This window comes from Schistocerca serialis, chromosome 1 (genome assembly GCF_023864345.2).
Source record: "Schistocerca serialis cubense isolate TAMUIC-IGC-003099 chromosome 1, iqSchSeri2.2, whole genome shotgun sequence".
Taxonomy (NCBI): domain Eukaryota; kingdom Metazoa; phylum Arthropoda; class Insecta; order Orthoptera; family Acrididae; genus Schistocerca; species Schistocerca serialis.
The window spans coordinates 1,244,249,082-1,244,269,661 of record NC_064638.1 but is presented as its reverse complement, the minus strand read 5'-3'; the positions used below and the strand labels follow the sequence as shown (position 1 = coordinate 1,244,269,661).

Here is a 20,580-nt window from a genome sequence, read left to right as displayed (position 1 = left end):
AAAAATGTGAGGAAGACAACCCCAAGATGGTTGTAGATTCCAATTTTTAATTTTCGTTTTGTTGGTTGCTCCTAACAATTAATAACCACAGTTGTGTTCTTTTTGTTAAGTGTGGGTGCTGACGAAATAGCAGTTTAGCTCACTATACAAGCCAGTACCATCACAAACAAATACAAGTAAAAGAAATTATCTTCCTCGCTGTATTTCTACAACAAGTGAGTAAATAGGAAAAAAGCAAACGAAGGTTCACATTAAATTTTGATTTATTCGAAACATTTGCAAATTAATTTCAAACATCTTCTAAAAAGGGTACATTAAAATTTTCTTGATGACAATTTTGAAGGGCACTTCACATTGTTAGTCACATCAAAACCAGAGACTTGATTTTACTTGGTACAAAAAATTTACAAGAGAACGCCTTCTTCTTCGGTGGTTCAGTAACACGTTTTAATGGGACAGACCACCTTTGGACTAAATGCTCTTATCTTTGGAGGGCCTGTGACTATGAAGGCCGCTTTAATAGGACACACCTTCCGTTGAGTAAAGGCCCTCTTCTTTGGTGGGCCTGTAACGATAAAGGCTGTTTTGATCGGAAATGGTCCTGTTTTTAAGGGCGTTAGTTTCATAAGGCCACAACTAAGAGAAGCTCTAAAACGACAATAAGCTGCAAAGGTAGAGGTGGCTTCCAAACATTCCTCATTACAGGGATCATCAGCCCGTTCTGCAAGAGATACCACTGATTCTGCTGGTGGCTCATCATCATCTCTATCAAAGTTTTCATTACAGGGATCATCAGCCCGTTCTGCAAGAGATACCACTGATTCTGCTGGTGGCTCATCATCATTTCTATCAAAGTTTTCATTACAGGGATCATCAGCCTGTTCTGCAAGAGATACCACTGATTCTGCTGGTGGCTCATCATCATCTCTATCAAAGTTTTCATTACAGATATCATCAGCCCATTCTGCAAGAGATACCACTGATTCTGCTGGTGGCTCATCATCATTTCTATCAAAGTTTTCATTACAGGGATCATCAGCCTGTTCTGCAAGAGATACCACTGATTCTGCTGGTGGCTCATCATCATCTCTATCAAAGTTTTCATTACAGATATCATCAGCCCATTCTGCAAGAGATACCACTGATTCTGCTGGTGGCTCATCATCATCTCTATCAAAGTTTTCATTACAGGGATCATCAGCCCGTTCTGCAAGAGATACCACTGATTCTGCTGGTGGCTCATCATCATCTCTATCAAAGTTTTCATTACAGGGATCATCAGCCCGTTCTGCAAGAGATACCACTGATTCTGCTGGTGGCTCATCATCATCTCTATCAAAGTTTTCATTACAGGGATCATCAGCCCGTTCTGCAAGAGATACCACTGATTCTGCTGGTGGCTCATCATCATTTCTATCAAAGTTTTCATTACAGGGATCATCAGCCCGTTCTGCAAGAGATACCACTGATTCTGCTGGTGGCTCATCATCATCTCTATCAAAGTTTTCATTACAGGGATCATCAGCCCGTTCTGCAAGAGATACCACTGATTCTGCTGGTGGCTCATCATCATCTCTATCAAAGTTTTCATTACAGGGATCATCAGCCCGTTCTGCAAGAGATACCACTGATTCTGCTGGTGGCTCATCATCATCTCTATCAAAGTTTTCATTACAGGGATCATCAGCCCGTTCTGCAAGAGATACCACTGATTCTGCTGGTGGCTCATCATCATCTCTATCAAAGTTTTCATTACAGGGATCATCAGCCCGTTCTGCAAGAGATACCACTGATTCTGCTGGTGGCTCATCATCATCTCTATCAAAGTTTTCATTACAGATATCATCAGCCCGTTCTGCAAGAGATACCACTGATTCTGCTGGTGGCTCATCATCATCTCTATCAAAGTTTTCATTACAGGGACCATCAGCCCGTTCTGCAAGAGATACCACTGATTCTGCTGGTGGCTCATCATCATCTCTATCAAAGTTTTCATTACAGGGATCATCAGCCCGTTCTGCAAGAAATACCACTAATTCTGCTGGTGGCTCATCATCATCTCTATCAAAGTTTTCATTACAGATATCATCAGCCCGTTCTGCAAGAGATACCACTGATTCTGCTGGTGGCTCATCATCATCTCTATCAAAGTTTTCATTACAGATATCATCAGCCCATTCTGCAAGAGATACCACTGATTCTGCTGGTGGCTCATCATCATCTCTATCAAAGTTTTCATTACAGATATCATCAGCCCGTTCTGCAAGAGATACCACTGATTCTGCTGGTGGCTCATCATCATCTCTATCAAAGTTTTCATTACAGGGATCATCAGCCCGTTCTGCAAGAGATACCACTGATTCTGCTGGTGGCTCATCATCATCTCTATCAAAGTTTTCATTACAGGGACCATCAGCCCGTTCTGCAAGAGATACCACTGATTCTGCTGGTGGCTCATCATCATCTCTATCAAAGTTTTCATTACAGGGATCATCAGCCCGTTCTGCAAGAGATACCACTGATTCTGCTGGTGGCTCATCATCATCTCTATCAAAGTTTTCAGTACAGGGACCAGCAGCCCATTCTGCAAGAGATACCACTGATTCTGCTGGTGGCTCATCATCATCTCTATCAAAGTTTTCATTACAGGGACCATCAGCCCATTCTGCAAGAGATACCACTGATTCTGCTGGTGGCTCATCATCATCTCTATCAAAGTTTTCATTACAGGGATCATCAGCCCGTTCTGCAAGAGATACCACTGATTCTGCTGGTGGCTCATCATCATCTCTATCAAAGTTTTCATTACAGGGATCATCAGCCCGTTCTGCAAGAGATACCACTGATTCTGCTGGTGGCTCATCATCATCTCTATCAAAGTTTTCATTACAGGGATCATCAGCCCGTTCTGCAAGAGATACCACTGATTCTGCTGGTGGCTCATCATCATCTCTATCAAAGTTTTCATTACAGGGATCATCAGCCCGTTCTGCAAGAGATACCACTGATTCTGCTGGTGAATCATCATCATCTCTATCAAAGTTTTCATTACAGGGATCATCAGCCCGTCCTGCAAGAGATACCACTGATTCTGCTGGTGGCTCATCATCATCTCTATCAATGTTTTCATTATATGGATCATCAGCCCATTCTGCAAGAGATACCACTGAGTCTGCTGGTGGTCTAGCATCTATCTCTAACTGCTGAGATAGGGATTCTGCAGCAGTCGCGCCCTCTGATGCTGGAGGCACGGCAATTGTCTCGAGCTGATTTGTTTTCTCATCAAGTCTTCTTCTGTCAGCGGGATGGTGTTGGCGAGTCCACTCCTGTTGGCAGAATACAGAAAGCTCGGTAAGAGACATGGAATACAAAATCATATATGTGTATTCAATGTATATCACGAGAATAATTCTGTAACTATCACTTTGTTGCCTTTAACTGTTAGGTAGAAGGAGAACAATTTTAAAAATAATTGATGTCTGATTATTAATGTTCGTTTGGAGCAGCCGTAATATGCGGGACCTTTATGTGTGTACTTATTTGAGTTTAATGTTTCAGTACGAATTTTTCAGTTGCGTGTGTGTTCAGGTGAGAGTGGAGATGACGGCAAACGCGATGCAAAATATAATTCCGAATTACGTGTATATTCAATACCGTTTATCCCAGCAGTTAAACTTGTGTCCACTTTTTATGTAATGGTCATGTATACGTCAAGTTACGGTTATGTAGGCAGTTTCTGTACATTAAATCTATTGACCCTCACAGCTCGCACTTGTTATGGGGCGATACATGCTTGAATGGTTCACCGGCGTTGCATCTGATTTTGTGGTGTAACCAGCTCGGCATTTTTACGAGGGAAACGCTCGTCGTCTTCTGGGACACCACTTAAATCTTCAGTGGCTACTTGGTAATACTGTGACTTTACAAATATCATCCGACACCATACTTGGGAGCCATTCTACCAGCGGTAACGTTGTTTGTATCGATTGTGGTTATTCTCGTGAAGCATCTGAAGTAACTTGGGAGGCACTTGCCCTCTGAAAGTAGTGTACGCTATTCCAATGAAGTCCAACTATTACAAAGAAGAAGCTACAGTGGTTTGTGACATACAGTGACGAGGCCGCCGAATTGTTTGGTGGACCCGAACATATTCGAAGGAGACAGCGTGAATCCAATGTGCATTGACAGGATACCGGAAAAGGCAAACTCAAAGGGCGTTTCTCACTTGTAAACGGATATGCACGGAAGTAAATAGAACACAGAAACGACAGAGAAAAATTGCACGTGAAGTGAGTTTTGTAACTCCCTGAAAACAGACATACTGGTCAGCGCCGCATTAAGTTAAAAGTTCTCGGAAGAGGGAAATTGTTTGTACTGGAAGCAGTGGAGCCATCCGCTGAAAAGACTTCCACCGCCAACTGTTAGTAATAAGCCTTGGTCTTCTTCAGACTACTTCCACCACCAGCTGTGAGTAACAATCATAGGACTGTAAAGATGATAATGATTTGCTGCGGCAGCCTTTTACAATGTAAGGTTATTATTATGCTGTTATATCTGTCACTAACAGTTCATCAGGCAAAGCCAATAAACACTAACCGATAATCTAAAACTACTCTCCCTCTTCCTTAACTAGTTCTCTTAAAATTTAACTGCGTATTATTTGTGCAGGAGATACCCGAAACATGGAAACCTGAAATTACTACATCTTTACCTAAGAAAGGATTAAATCATTACTCCGAAACAGAGCAAAACAGCTATATAAGCAACTAAGTGCGCAACAGGAATTCCACTATTAAACGCTGGGCAGAGTGAGCGAATGGGTGGAAAGAGTTCATTGAAGGCCTCTACGAGGGGTAGAAATGGAAGTCGAGATGAAAGACGTAGGGATCCAGTAATGGCACTTATCAGAGTTTCGACGCACTTACGATCAAATAAATCTACAGACATCGACAGCATATCTACATTTCTAAAATCATGACTGAAAGTGAAAACCAAACGACTTTTCAAGTTCGATTGAAGGATTTTTTAGTCTGCAAACTACACAGAATTCCAAGGGCTTATAAGAGCGAGAACTACCGAAAAATCGACTGACAAGTATAACACACCGAAGAATGGAAAAGAAAGCTTTGATTGAGGAAAGGTGCTGCGAATACATAGAAAGAAAGATCCCATATGATTTAGCTACAATATAGCAGGTCAGCAACTACAAGCAGATAATTCCATAAATTATCTGGGAGTACGCACTAGGAGTGATTTGAAATGGAATGATCATATAAAGTTGATCGTCGGTAAAGCAGATGCTAGACTGAGATTCATTGGAAGAATCCTAAGGAAATGCAATCCGAAAACAAAGGAAGTAGGTTACAGTACGCTTGTTCGCCCACTGCTTGAATACTGCTCAGCAGTGTGGGATCCGTACCAGATAGGGTTGATGGAAGAGATAGAGAAGATCCAACGGAGAGCAGCGCGCTTCGTGACAGGATCATTTAGTAATCGCGAAACCGTTACGGAGATGATAGATAAACACCGGTGGAAGATGCTGCAGGAGAGACGCTCAGTAGCTCGTTACGGGCTTTTGTTGAAGTTTCGAGAACATACCTTCACCAAGGAGTCAAGCAGTATATTGCTCCCTCCTATGTATATCTTGCGAAGAGACCATGAGGATAAAATCAGAGAGATTAGAGCTCACACAGAGGCATACCGACAATCCTTCTTTCCACGAACAATACGAGACTGGAATAGAAGGGAGAACCGATAGAGGTACTCAAGGTACGCTCCGCCACACACCGTCAGGTGGCTTGCGGAGTATGGATGCAGATGTAGATGTAGATGTAGGTAAAGGCACCAGAGAGGCACCTCTGACGTCGCTCATTATTGTAGAAGCAAGACTGCAAAAAGGGTTCCACGATGTAAAATAGTGGAATGTGTTTCAGTTTCTCAGGAAAATTCAGGGCTCTACCTAGTCTTTCGCCCATACTATTCAGTCTGCCCATCAGCGAAATGATGACGAAAGTAAATGAAAGGATCAGGTGTGGGTTTAAATTCCGGATGGAAGGATATCAGGGATAAGATTCAGTGGTGGCACTGCTGTCCTCAGTAAAAGTGAAGGGAAATGTTATGACGATATGCACAACGTTACACTAGGCTGTTATATTGAATCAGAAACAGTGTTGCACAAAGTAGCAATTTTACGAGAGACGGTTCCTGAATGTAGTATGGCGGCATGCTTAATTTCTTCTTTTGATGAGCCCAGTGGTAGAGCTATTTGAAAAACTAAGTAAATTTCTTAACATTGTTTAGAATCTAGTCACACAGCCTGCCCATATTTTTGTTTCTAAGCTATTGGTAACCTCGAGTGGTGTGATTACTTCTATTTACTTCATTTTGTGAGAAGTTCCCATGGATGTGTTATGGGTGTGTTAATGAAAGTATTTTTCGCTGCACTGGGTGATATAATTGACCAGTGATCGTCAGATCAGAGCAATTTGTGATCCTGTTATTGTGGAAGGTGGGGTTTTGAACAGTACTGCGTATTCAAGGATCACACAGGTGATGTTTTTGCCTACAACACGTTTAGCAGTGAATGTGATGTTTTTATGTGGTCCAGTGAACGATTTTCGTTTAGTCTTTTCAGCCAGAAGACCGTTTTGATGCATCTGATCACAGTTGTCAATACTCAACAGCTAGCTTCTTCATTTGTGTACAACCACTGCAAGCTACACCTATTTGAGCCACCTCACCGTCGTGACGCTTCGGAGTCAAAGTGACGATTGCTTGATACCTCAGGAAGTGTCCCGTTAAAAGATACCTCTTTTAATAAGTTGTGCCATAAATCTCTTTTCTGTCCAATTCGTTTCAGTACCTCCTCAGCAATTATCGAATCTATCCAGTTGTGTAAGGCAGGTAAAAAATGAGCTGACAAAACATATCCCATGTTTCATTACTTCTTCGGGATGCAGACTACTAGACATTTTCGGGAGTCAGTTTAAGATATGTACTGTATGCCACTCACCAGATCATCACGTAAGAGCCCAGTCCACTCTCCAGCTGCCGCCTGGGAATGCGGATGTTCGACCCACTGCATCTGTACAAAAAGGAAAAAAAATCTTGTAGTTAACGTATGTACCCACAGGAACACTACAGACTAGATCGATAGCTGAAACACATTTAACAGCAACATAAAGTAGACTGCGAAGTGCTACAGAATCGATCCTGTTGTCGAAGCAATTCAATTAGAAGTGAGGAAAACCCTAGTCTGATGACTGACTTTTCCAGTGGAGACAGCTTATTGACTATGAGTACTTCAAGGCTAGTAAATACAGATGTAGGAATAAATACTCGACATGAAGGTAATTCACCGGTCATGTCACACAGTTAAATAGAGAGCTGTGAACAGTTAAAGAAAGTGGCCATCAGCAATAAACCAAAACTCAGTCGATGCAAGTACCTTGGTGTTAGTGGGTACAGTGTCGCAATCTCCCACATAGCAATGAAAAAGTAGAGACAAGATCAATAGCGAAGAAAACAGGAAAAGCGACGCTTGGAAATTACCGCATTCAGAAAGAAGGATGGACAGCCTTATAGGTAAATATGTTGTTGTGGTCTTCAATCCTGAGACTGGTTTGATGCAGCTCTCCATGCTACTCTATCCTGTGCAAGCTTCTTCATCTCCCAGTACCTACTGCAGCCTACACCCTTCTGAATCTGCTTAGTGTATTCATCTCTTGGTCTCCGTCTACGATTTTTACCCTGCACGCTGCCCTCTAGTACTAAATTGGTGATCGCTAGATGCCTCAGAACATGTCCTACCAACCCATCCCATCTTCTAGTCAAGTTGTACCACAGACTCCTCTTCTCCCCAATTCTATTCAATACCTCCTCATTAGTTATGTGATCTACCCATCTAATCTTCAGCTTTCTTCTGTAGCACCACATTTCGAAAGCTTCTATTCTCTTCTTGTCCAAACTATGTATCGTCCATGTTTCACTTCCATAGATGGCTACACTCCATACAAATACTTTCAGAAAAGACTTTCTGACACTTAAATCAATACTCGATGATAACAAATTTCTCTTCTTCAGAAACGCTTTCCTTGCCATTGCCAGTCTACATTTTATATCCTCTCTACTTCGACCATCATCAGTTATTTTGCTCCCCAAATAGCAAAACTCCTTTACTACTTTAAGTGTCTCATTTTCTAATCTAATTCCCTCAGCATCACCCGACATAATTCGACTACATTCCATTATCCTCGTTTTGCTTTTGTTGATGTTCAGCTAAATTTTCGGAAGTGAGTGACGTCCGTTAGTGAGCACATGGTGTGTGTGTGTATGTGTGTATGTGTGTGCTACTGGTGTGGTACACGTCGTCAGGAAACGAAGTGGTGCTCACCTTCGGAGCTTTGGTGACCTGCTCCAACTCGACCAGCCGTCGATGCCCCTGCATCGTCTTCCTCCGGCCGAAACAAGGACAGCACGCCGCCCAGTATCTCCTCCAACCCATCTGCAGCAGAGAAGAGCCTGTTCCACAAGCTGCCGAATGGTTTACGGTATAGTAATTGCTGCATTGTGTTGCACAGTAGGATCTCTCCTGTTGTCACCATACTGTGAAATAGATGGCGTGTTCAGCACCGCAAATAATTGTGGCAATATCGAGTAGTTGCAAAAGAAGGGAAAGTTTTCAAATAGAGAAATAGTCAGTTTTAGCAGTTTTTAAACGGCTCTGGTATTGTCACGTAGAAACCACAGTCACGTTCTTAAGTTAGGTTGGTCAATGAAGTACTAAATTTAGACCTGGAAGCACGTTAATTACTGAAACCAGCTCGCAGCCAGAACAGAACTGTTTCTGAACGAAGATTGCAGATATCGACACTGACGGAGAAAAATTGCAACTCCAAAAAATAATTAACGTAGAATATTGAAATTTAGGGAATACATTTACTTAGGTAACATATTTAAGTACTCAGTATTGCAAGATCTCAGGGTAAATTTAAGTGCAAGGTGGCCATCGCAAATGTGAAATTCTGATACATTAATAATCGGTGTAACCGTCATAATGTTGAATGCAAGGATGCAAAGGTGCGTGCGCTGTGCTCCACAGGTGCCGGATGGCTGTTTGTTTGACAGAATTCAGTGCCTATTGCACTTGTTCGCACAACACAGGGACAGTTAATGCTGGTTACAGATGACGTCCCATTGCGACGTAACGCGCTCTTTCGCACATGGAAGGCGGTTCTGCAACATAAATTGTCCACCTACCTCGAAACTGCTGCAGGTCTGCATACGTAACTCCTGACTGCAGCTACTTAAGGGGGGAAGGACGTCAAACGGGCCGACTTGGAGCAGGAGAGGCATCACAGGACATTTTAATGTCTACTGTCTATACTTTTAGAAATAAATTCATAAAACTTTGTCAATATTCACACTCGTTACAGCGGAAGATCGAAAACATAAGAAAATAATTTTTTTTTTACGTGTGAAATTTCATCATTCTTTCACTTACTAATGGCTTCATTTGTTGCTATAGGTACACTTTTCTTCATAAGTTCGAGAGATTCTTCGATTAATTTTGCACAGCATACAAACCATACTTACAGGTGTATGAAACTCTAGAATTTATTTAATTTATGAAAAAACGAATGAGCTGTTATATTTTAAACTTCATGTTTAGAAAAAACACAAATTTTGTAGTTAATTACCTCAATTTTTACCACAGTTTTTAATAGATTTGTAAAATTCTAGAGTTTCGTACACCTTTGAGTATGGTTTGCATGCTGTGCAAAATTCATCGAAGAATCTCTCTTACTTATGAAGAAAAGTGCACTTATAGCAACAAATGCTGCCATTAGTAAGTGAAAAAAAAGATGAAATTTTACATGTAAAAAAAATTTATTTTGTTATGTTTTCGAACTTCCACTGCTGTGAGTGTGAATTTTGAATCCTTCCTGGTCATGCTGACAAAGTTTTATGAATTTATTTGTAAAAGTATAGACAGTGGAAATTAAAATGTTCTGCTTTTCCTGCTCCAAGTCGGCCCGTTTGACGTCCTACCCGCCTTAAGAGATATCAGAAAAGCAGTGTTGAAGAAACTGAGATTTCATAACTATACGTCGAAGGCCGCTATAAGTACAAAAAGCTGAAGATAGTCTTGTCAGCTCTAAAGAATAAATCGGAAATGGGTTGCTGTTCAAATTTCTAAGTTCAAAGGTCCTTTTAAACTTACATTAAGATTTTTTTTATTGCCATTAAGCGAGATCATCAGCCCATATGTCTTCAAATCATTTAAGTTCCTGTTCACAGTCCGAGTCACACTCAAACAGCCAGAACTTTTCCTATCAAATTCCGCAATCATTTACGAGAGTAACACAGTCAATAAACTGCTATTTACTTTTGCACTCGGCATTCAGTGGTTGTCTTTAAATAAAGTTTTTGCTCGCCATAAATACTCAGTAAAAAAAATTTACTTGGTACCGCCACGCTTTTAGTTCAAAGTTTACACACGCGTTTTTCTCCAGAACAAATTATCTCTCTACTCTTAAAATTTCAAAAATAGTTAATGGTAAACACCAGCTACCTTTATCACTGTACCGAAACGCGGAAGCCACAATATCACTTCATTTTACACATAATGCGTTCGGACACTTTCAGCATGACCGGTTCCTTCGAAAATTAGTCCACCACTCCCTTCTTCTCTCTGCCTCTACAAGCCCCTCTATCTTATGCGTTAGGTGGCAAACCGTCTCACTTCTTATTGGCTGTACAGAATTACGGCCAATCAGAACTGACTTTCAGGGCTCGGCTCGCGTCAAAATCTAGCAAGAACCAACCACTGCTCACAGCTTATTGTCATCATTAAAATAAGCAACTCTAAACTCTCTTGATAGACAAACGAAATGAAATAAACTTTAAGCTGTACTTAACGTCTGGAATTTAACTATATAATCGCGAACGTTCTGGCTGTCTCTTCCAAAGTCAAACATGCTTGGACATCCGTCATCCACTAGTAGGGAACCACTGGTGGATTCGTTACCACAATACAAAGCTGGAACACTTGCAAGTTCCTATAGAGAATTACAAACTGAAAATTTAATACTGGCGAATGTCCCACATACACTCACACAATTACTCTCTTTCACACTCACCCTAACACAAAAGATAAATGTTGTTGTTGTTGTGGTCTTCAGTCCTGAGACTGGTTTGATGCACCTCTCCATGCTAAATAATAAAGATAAATATCTACTTGAAATTCTTAAAGCTATTACTACAGCAAAATTACGAAAGGTATTCTAAAATGAGAAGTTTCCAAATTTGAATCTAAAAACTGAAGGTGTTATCATATCTTTTCAAATAGTCACAGTTGGTGAACTATTAACATGATTGATTTTGAAACATCCCCATAGATAAATTAGTGAATTACTGCGCTGATAAACCTCTTACGTTATTTGATACACAATATTTTAAGCGCTACGCAATCTGACTATCAATAATCCCTACAAAAGAATGGCCCTGACTAACATTAACCTATACCTTTCACGAATCACTTACCCCACAAAAATCTTCGTTACTCGAACTACTGCAATACAGCGAGCGCCAATACTGCCAGCTAAATAAAAGATTCTAACTACTGAAGGCACTAACTACTGATAGGCATAGTCAGCAAATGAAAGATTTTGATAGAGAACAAACAATGTATTTACCTTAATAATATTCAAATTCATCATATATATATATATATCAGTTCATGATATACAGTATTACAAATTTACTCTTTCTGGTGGAAATACGTCCAGATTGCTCCCAAAATTCTGCCATCTCTCTCCCCACATCCACCACTGCTGGCGGCTCACCTCCAACTGCGCAACGCTACGCGCTATTCACATACAACTGCCCAACACTACAATAGCGAATATTTTAACAATGCAAACTAGCCACAGACTGATCAGAGCACAATTAGTGATTTTCATACAGAGCGCTACGTGGCGTTACCAACATAAAAACCTAAAAGCCTACTTACAATTTAGTTTTTTAAGTGTCGGATAGTTACGTTTCTTACTGACTTTTTTTTGTAACTTCCAGATTATGACAGTTATTGACTTCAGATTTTGACAGTGTGTTCATCGGGCTATTTCTAGATCAGTTATTAATTTTTATAGTTCCAGAGATTGTAACTACTCTGTAAGTGCCTCTCCGCTACTTTCACACGCTGCAGTCACGCCTTATCGTCACGAAGCACGTCTGCAGGACATAGCTCGGACGTTGCAGATCGTATAAGATTCTGACTGCTTACACTGGAGCCCACATACATTCATACAAGTAAGCCTTAATAGACAAATTGGCGATCGCGCCCTAGCTGCGACGCCTCAGCACGTGCACTCAAGTGGAGACACAGTAGGCCGAGAGAGTGAGTCGACACTGTATAGCATGTTCGGTTACAACAGCCGTATGTGAGCGAGCAGTATCATGTTGGAAAACTACCCCTGGGACGCTGTTCACGAATGGCAGCAAAACAGGTCGAAACGACAGATCGACGTACAAATTTGCAGTAAGTGTGTATGGGACAACCACACGAGCGCTCCTGCTGTCATACGAAATTGCATCCCAGACTGTAACTCCAGGTGTAGGTCCCGTGTGCCTAGCACGATGAGTGGTCGGCTGCTGGCCCTCAACTGGCATCCCCCTGATCAACAACACACGGCCATCACCGGCACGGAATCAGAACCGGCTAACCCAACGAACACTCTCTTGACACCACTGAAGTCCCAAATGCCGGTGTAAGGGGTGTATGACGTCGTGGTTTCCTGAATTTCATTGCTTACGTATTCCGCCCTCACAATCATATTCCGCACATCAAGACGCTTCATTCGAACCCAAACTCGATAAGATAAAGTCAATGTTGTATGAATTCATGTAAACGATATGCAAATAACAAGTAAGTGCACAGTGGTTGAAACACTCGAGGCTGGCGTACACACGCACATTCAAGACACGACGGTCACAAGAGCTTTTAGTTCGGGAGAGGCGGACCACACGCCGGGAGGCCGGTCCCTTAGGAGGATGGGTCAGTCTGTCTACGTCGGCCGGCGACTGCCCGTGGAGCGGACTGCATTTGCCTGAGCGAAAGGGAGAATGACGCCGTGTTCAGTTTAAAAGCAAATTCCGCTACATTGTGTGGGAGCGCCCAGCCTACGCATTATTTACAAATATAGCACACCGTTTCAGAGGTTTTCACAGGGAGACAGCAAACGCCAAACGCTGATGCTACAGATATCTGGATTGGTCACTTTAAACGAACGGCCTTGGGAGAGCCAGTCCTGACAAAACTCTACCATCTGGTGAGCAAGATGTATGAGACAGGCGAAATACCCTCAGACTTCAAGAAGAATATAATAATACCAATCCCAAAGAAAGCAGGTGTTGACAGATGTGAAAATTACCGAACAATCAGTTTAATAAGCCACCGCTGCAAAATACTAACACGAATTCTTTACAGACGAATAGAAAAACTAGTAGAAGCCGACATCGGGGAAGATCAGTTTGGATTCCGTAGAAGTGCTGGAACACGTCAGGCAATACTGACCCTACGACTTATCTTAGGAGCTAGATTAAGGAAAGGTAAACCTACGTTTCTAGCATTTGTAGACTTAGAGAAAGCTTTTGACAATGTTGATTGGAATACTCTCTTTCAAATTCTGAAGGTGGCAGGGGTAAAATACAGGGAGCGAAAGGCTATTTACAATTTGTACAGATACCAGATGGCAGTTATAAGAGTCGAGGGACGAGAAAGGGAAGCAGTGGTTGGGAAGGGAGTGAGACGGGGTTGTAGCCTCTCCCCGATGTTATTCAATCTGTATGTTGAGCAAGCAGTAAAGAAAACAAAAGAAAAATTCGGAGTAGGTATTAAAATCCATGGAGAAGAAATAAAAACTTTGAGGTTCGCCGATGACATTGTAATTCTGTCAGAGACAGCAAAGGACTTGGAAGAGCAGTTGAATGGAGTGGACAGTGTCTTGAAAGGAGGATATAAGATGAACATCAACAAAAGCAAAACGAGGATAATGGAATGTAGTCGAATGAAGTCGGGTGATGCTGATGGAATTAGATTAGGAAATGAGACACTTAAAGTAGTAAAGGAGTTTTGCTATTTGGGGCGCAAAATAACTGATGATGGTCGAAGTAGAGAGGATATAAAATGTAGACTGGCAATGGCAAGGAAAGCGTTTCTCAAGAAGAGAAATTTGTTAACATCGAGTATAGATTTAAGTGTCAGGAAGTCGTTTCTGAAAGTATTTGTATGGAGTGTAGCCATCTATGGAAGTGAAACATTGACGATAAATAGTTTGGACAAGAAGAGAATAGAAGCTTTCGAAATGTGGTGCTACAGAAGAAAGCTGAAGATTAGATGGGTAGATCACATAACTAATGAGGAAGTATTGAATAGGATTGGGGAGAAGAGAAGTTTAAGGCACAACTTGACCAGAAGAAGGGATCGATTGGTATGACATGTTCTGAGGCATCAAGGGATCACCAATTTAGTACTGGAGGGCAGCGTGGAGGGTACAAATCGTAGAGGGAGACCAAGAGATGAATACACTAACCAGATTCAGAAGGATGTAGGTTGCAGTAGGTACTGGGAGATGAAGAGGCTTGCACAGGATAGAGTAGCATGGAGAGCTGCATCAAACCAGTCTCAGGACTGAAGACCACAACAACAACAACAAACGAAACGAGAGCGTGCGCCCTCATACATGTACTCAAAGAGTGAGGAACAAGTCTCTCCTCAGTACTTCACTGGGAGAGCACCTATGTCGAGAGCGAATCGGAGTGCGACTCTATACCGAGTCCTTGCGATTAAGCATTATTCACTGTGTTGGCTGCCACACTTATTGTGCGGTGTGAACGGACAGAGATATAGTTAAACGCCTGTGAGCGAATTTTTGAGTGGCATCGCGGTGGACTGGTTCTCTGTCCGGTGTACCACGCCAGTAGTTAGGGTAGGGGCAGATAGGAGTCCTTGACTTTATCAAGGTGTAGGGAGAGTTAGATTGGCGAAGGTCAATCCAGATAGATCGAGAGTTATCTTATTTGTCAGCAGCGAGCGGCGCAGACAGCAGTTATCGCAGCTTACGGTATTGTGCGCTACAGCTCTTGCGAGCCCTACATTTCCTCCACAACAGTACTCCTCACAGCATTTCACACGTGACAGCCTCGATCATACCTAGCAACATTCTAACGGATAATTATTCAAGCTGAGTAGGCGCGACTCTCACCCATTCTGCCAAGTCAATAACAATCTTAAACTTTGTATAGAAATTTCATTAGCGAATCCTGTCCTTAAGAGGTAACTTCACATTCCGAAAAGAACCCAGAAATAACTTGTTCAGTTCATAACTAAAAGTGCCACTGTGATTTCTCAGAATTTTTGCAAAATAAATAGTAATGTTCGTTAGTTTCATGTTTTTCTTACACTAACTAGCACTACTCCAGTACCCAAGTATCCCACTAGTTACATAAGAAATTTTGTGAATTTTTGTGTCATTTCCTTACAGCGGACGACTCCAGAAGATATTTATCGCTGAACGTTTTTCAGGCATTTCTCTTTAGAACTTTAGGAGCGACTGTCTGTTTTCTGTAGCAGTGTGGGGGTGGAAATTGCATCTTGCAGGAGCCACAGGGTAAAGGGTACACCACAGATTAATCTGTTGCGCAGATTACAGACTAGCACCCACACGCTCGCAGGGGTTAGTGGGATGTTCGTAACAGGGAGTCTGGCTCGGAGCTGTTCTTGAAGTAACCGATTTTTAACAGTTCACTGCGTCGCTGTGGTGCCAACAAGTGCTCAGACTGCTGCTGCAGATGCAGTACGATGCGCCAGAGCCACGATGACTTTCCAACTCGGTAGTGGCACGTGGCCGTCTGGAGCCCGCTCTGGTTCTGACCGTACATTCTCGCGACCACCGCTGCCAGTGCATTGCTACCAAGTCTGTCTGCAATACCGCAGAAGGGACATCCAGTTTCTCGTAGCCCTCTCCCGCGACTTCGTCAAACTTAGTAAGTTGTCGATAATGGCATCATTGCGTACTCAAGTGGAGACACAGTAGGCCGAGAGAGTGAGTCGACACTGTATAGCAAGTTGGGATACAACAGCCGTATGTGAGGGAGCAGTATCATGTTGGAAAACTATCCCTAGGACGCTGTTCACGAATGACAGCACAACACGTCGAAACGACAGATTGACGCACAAATTTGCAATAAGGGTGTAATGGGATAACCACACGAGTGCTCCTGCTGTCATACGGAATTGTATCCCAGCCTGTAACTCCTGGTGTAGGTCCCGTGTGTCTGGCACTAAACCCTCCGCCACACACACCGTCAGGTGGGTTGCGGAGTACGGATGTAGATGTAGATTGTCACCTTCAACGCATTCTTGACTAACGACAGCTCACCACGTCCTTTCTCAAAGGTTAACTAACACCCACTCCCGTTACAGAGTGAATACAGAGCAAACCTGAATTGCGCCCTCAAAGCGGCGCTACCAGCGACACTCTTATGCGACTGGTGCGAAATCTGAAGAGACATCTTCTTTCAGATGTAGCAACACGCCTGCCAGCTTTCGTTCATGTCGGTCAACACCTTCATAGTACTGTGATTTTTTTCCATCAGTATACAGGGTGCTCCACTGATAGTCACCGGGCCAAATTTCTCACGAACTAAGCATCAAACGAAAAAACTACAAAGAACGAAACTCGTCTAGCTTGAACGGGTAAACCAGATGGCGCTATGGTTGGCCCGCTAGATGGTGCTGCCATAGGTCAAACGGTTGTCAACTGGTTTTTTTTAATAGATACCCCCATTTTTATTACATAATTTGTGTAGCACGTAAAGAAATATGTGAAGTTGGACCACTTTTTTCGCTTTGTGATAGATGGCGCTGTAAATCTCACAAGCTTATGGCTCACAATTTTAGACGAACAGTTGGTAACACGTAGCTTTTTTAAATTAAAATACAGAACGTAAGTACGTTTGAACATTTCATTTCGGTTGTTCCAATGTGATACATGTACCTTTGTGAACTTATCATTTCTGAGAACGCATGTTGTTACAGCGTGATTACCTGTAAATATCACATTAATGCATTAAATGCTCAAAATGATGTCTGCAACCTCAATGCATTTGGCAATACGTGTAACGAAATTCCTCTCATCAGCGGATAGTTCGCCCTCCGTAACGTTCGCACATGCATTGAAAATACACTGACGCATGTTGTCATGCGTTGTCGATGGATCACGATAGCAAATATCCTTCAACCTTCCCCACTGAAAGAAACCCGGGGTCGTCAGATCCGGAGAACGTGCGGGCCATGGTATGGTGCTTCGACGACTAATCCACCTGTCATGAAATATGCTATTCAGTACCGCTTCAACCGTAAGCGAGTTATGTGCCGGACATCCATCATGTTGGAAGTACATCGCCATTCTGTCATGCAGTGAAACATCTTGATTGTAGTAACATCGTTAGAACATTACGTAGGAAATCAGCATAGATAGCACCATTTACATTGCCATCGATAAAATGGGGGCCAATATCCTTCCTCCCATAATGCCACAATATACAAGTACCCGCCAAGGTCGCTGATGTTCCACTTGTCGCAGCAATCGTGGATTTTCCGTTGCCCAATAGTGCATATTATGCAGTTTACGTTACCGCTGTTGGTAAATGACGCTTCGTCGCTAAATAGAACGCGTGCAAAAAATCTGTTATCGTCACGTAATTTCTCTTGTGCCCAGTGGCAGAACTGTACACGACGACGCCAAGCAATCCCTGGTGCATAGAAATATGGTACGGGTGCAACCGACGTTTTTGAGATTACCGATTCTCCCACAATTTGTCTGCAACTGATGAGCGTATTACCCACGACAGCATCTATAACACCTGCTTGGGAATCACCATTTGGTTGACGTTTCACATGTGGCTGAACACTTCCTGTTTCCTGAAATAACGTAACGATCCGTTGAACAGTCCGACAACTTCGATAATGTCGTCCAGGATACCAAGCAGCATACATAGCAAACGCCCGTTTGCCATTTTGATCACAATAGCCATACATCAACACGATATCGACCTTTTCCGCAATTGGTAAACGGTCCATTTTAACACGGGTAATGTATCACGAAGCAAATACCGTCCGTGCTGTCGGAATGTTATGTGATACCACGTACTTACATGTTTGTGATTGTTACAGCGCCATCTATCACAAAGCGAAAAAAGTGGCCCAAGTAAAACATTCATATTTCTTTACGTACTACACGAATGTGTAATAAAAAGTGGGGGTTCCTGTCAAAAAAGTGCCGTTAATATCCGCTTGACCTATGGCAGCGCCATCTAGCGAGCCAATCATAGCGCCATCAGGTTTCCCCCTTCAAGCTAGACGAGTTTCTTTCTTTATACTTTTTCCGTTTGATGCTTATTTCGTGAGATAATTGGCCCGCTCACTTTCAATGGACCACCCTGTATTTACATCTGCAAAACAAGGGAGATGATATTGGGTGCATTAACCAAAAATAAAAAATCAGGTCGTCGTTGACGTTTCACATGTGTCTGAACACTTCCTGTTTCCTTAAATAACGTAACTATCCGGCGAACGATTCGGACACTTGGATGCCGTCGTCCAGGGTACCGGCAGCATACGTAGCACACGCCCGTTGGGCATTTTGATCACAGTAGCCATACATCAACACGATATCGACCTTTTCCGCAATTGGTAAACGGTCCATTTTAACAGGGGTAATGTATCACGAAACAAATACCGTCCGCACTGGCGGAATGTTACGTGTTACCACGTACTTATACGTTTGTGACTATTACTGCGCCATCTATCACAAAGCGAAAAAAGTGGTCCAACTAAAACATTCATATTTCTTTACGTACTACACGAATATGTAATAATAATGGGGGTCCTTATTTAAAAAACGCAGTTGATATCCGTTTGACCTATGGCAGCGCCATCTAGCGGGCCAACCATAGAGCCATTTGGTTTCCCCCTTCAAGCTAGATGAGTTTCGTTCTTTGTAGTTTTATCGTTTGACGCTTATCTCGTGAGATATTTGGCCCGGTCACTATCAATGGACCACCCTATATATCTCAACTTAAAAGATAGATCTTAATACTAGAAGCCATAAACTGATACAGATACATAATGCCAAAAGTCGATACCAATATACAAAGGGAAAAATCGAGAAAACTGCCGAGAGGTGGTATCGAAAACAACAGTTCAGCTATATAGCTCGTTCTAGTATTCCGATATAATCACAGAAACCCATAAGGCTATATGAATACGCAAAACCATAAATCGGTGTGGCTACGGAAACGCGGTATCAAAAATTTCACTTCAACTATACAGCTCAAGTGAAAATTCTGGTTCCAATGTAGGAAACTAAAATCAAAGAAATTAATTATACCTGATACGTCTTTGGTAGCAATGTAACACAGAGGTAAAAAAACACAGAAACTTGAATCACAGTATTAAAATAATGACCGTGACAAAGACCTCCAATTACGAAATTTAAGAATCGAAGTTAGACATAAAATATTCTGTAACAAAAACAAAATGCTCTAATTTTGCCATGTAACCGAGACCTAGGCTCATGAACAGAAATAAAGTTACGCGGTAGAGAAAAGCCTGCATACCTATTAAAGTAATGCAGTTTGACAGAAAATTTAAGAAAGTGAAAGAAGAGAAAAAACCGAAACAAAAACCCAGCACATTTTGACGCCCCTGTAACAGATATCGCAGCCAAATGATATCCCTCAATAATATTTGTATACGCCCCAACCTCATAGTCTTTAAATTCCCTGTTGTCGTTCACAATAAGGTGGCCGTAGCCCTTCCCGCCCAACACCGTTAAAAAGCACACGCATCTTACACTATAGCAGTTGCTTCTGCGAAGTTTTCTTCTAAAAGAAAAAAACTAAACCCGACTAGTACTATATTCAACCTCCGGAAATACATCAAAGGAATCACCACAGCCACCGACCTCATCATACATCCTCTCACCTTGTCCTCACCAAAACATGATTCGTCAGTTTCCGCTATCACCTCGTGGCCCCTTATAGGTCCACTATATTTAATATGCTGACGATATAGCACTCAACAGAAAGAAAAGCAACCTATTACTGTTCGTTCACAAACACTGGTTTCATGCATAGCATGAGAGAGTTGCCCAGGAAGCAATGCACCGCATGTTTTTCTTCGATAAATCTTTATTGAACATAATGGGAATTACACACACGAAAGAATGGTGTTTTATCTACACACCCTATTTTTCCACGTAATACCCATCCCGTTCTATGGCCTTCCTCTAGCGCGAAACAAGAGCGTGTGTGCCCTGTCGGTACTAATCCTTCTCCTGGTGGTAAAGCCAGTGCTTCACTGGGTGGATCTCCTCATCGTCTGCAAAATGTCTTCCACGAATGGCATCCTTTAAAGGCCCAAAAAAGTGGAAGTGAGAGGGGACTAGGTCAGCGCTGTAGGGTGGATGGAGTAACATTGTCCAACCCTGTTTTGCAATGTGTTCAGCAGCCCTC

General features: G+C 42.2%; 1 protein-coding gene across 1 annotated transcript in view; it reads right to left on the bottom strand.

Moving 5' to 3' along the window:
- Nucleotides 1-20,580, bottom strand: part of LOC126456710 (uncharacterized) — a 190,158-nt gene that overhangs the window by 61,739 nt on the left and 107,839 nt on the right. Inside the window, exons 4-6 of the mRNA XM_050092453.1 lie at nt 8,393-8,532; nt 7,013-7,084; nt 704-3,326 (exon numbers count right to left, since the gene is read on the bottom strand). Coding sequence (XP_049948410.1) covers nt 704-3,326; nt 7,013-7,084; nt 8,393-8,532 — 2,835 coding nt within the window. The remainder of the gene's footprint in view (nt 1-703; nt 3,327-7,012; nt 7,085-8,392; nt 8,533-20,580) is intronic.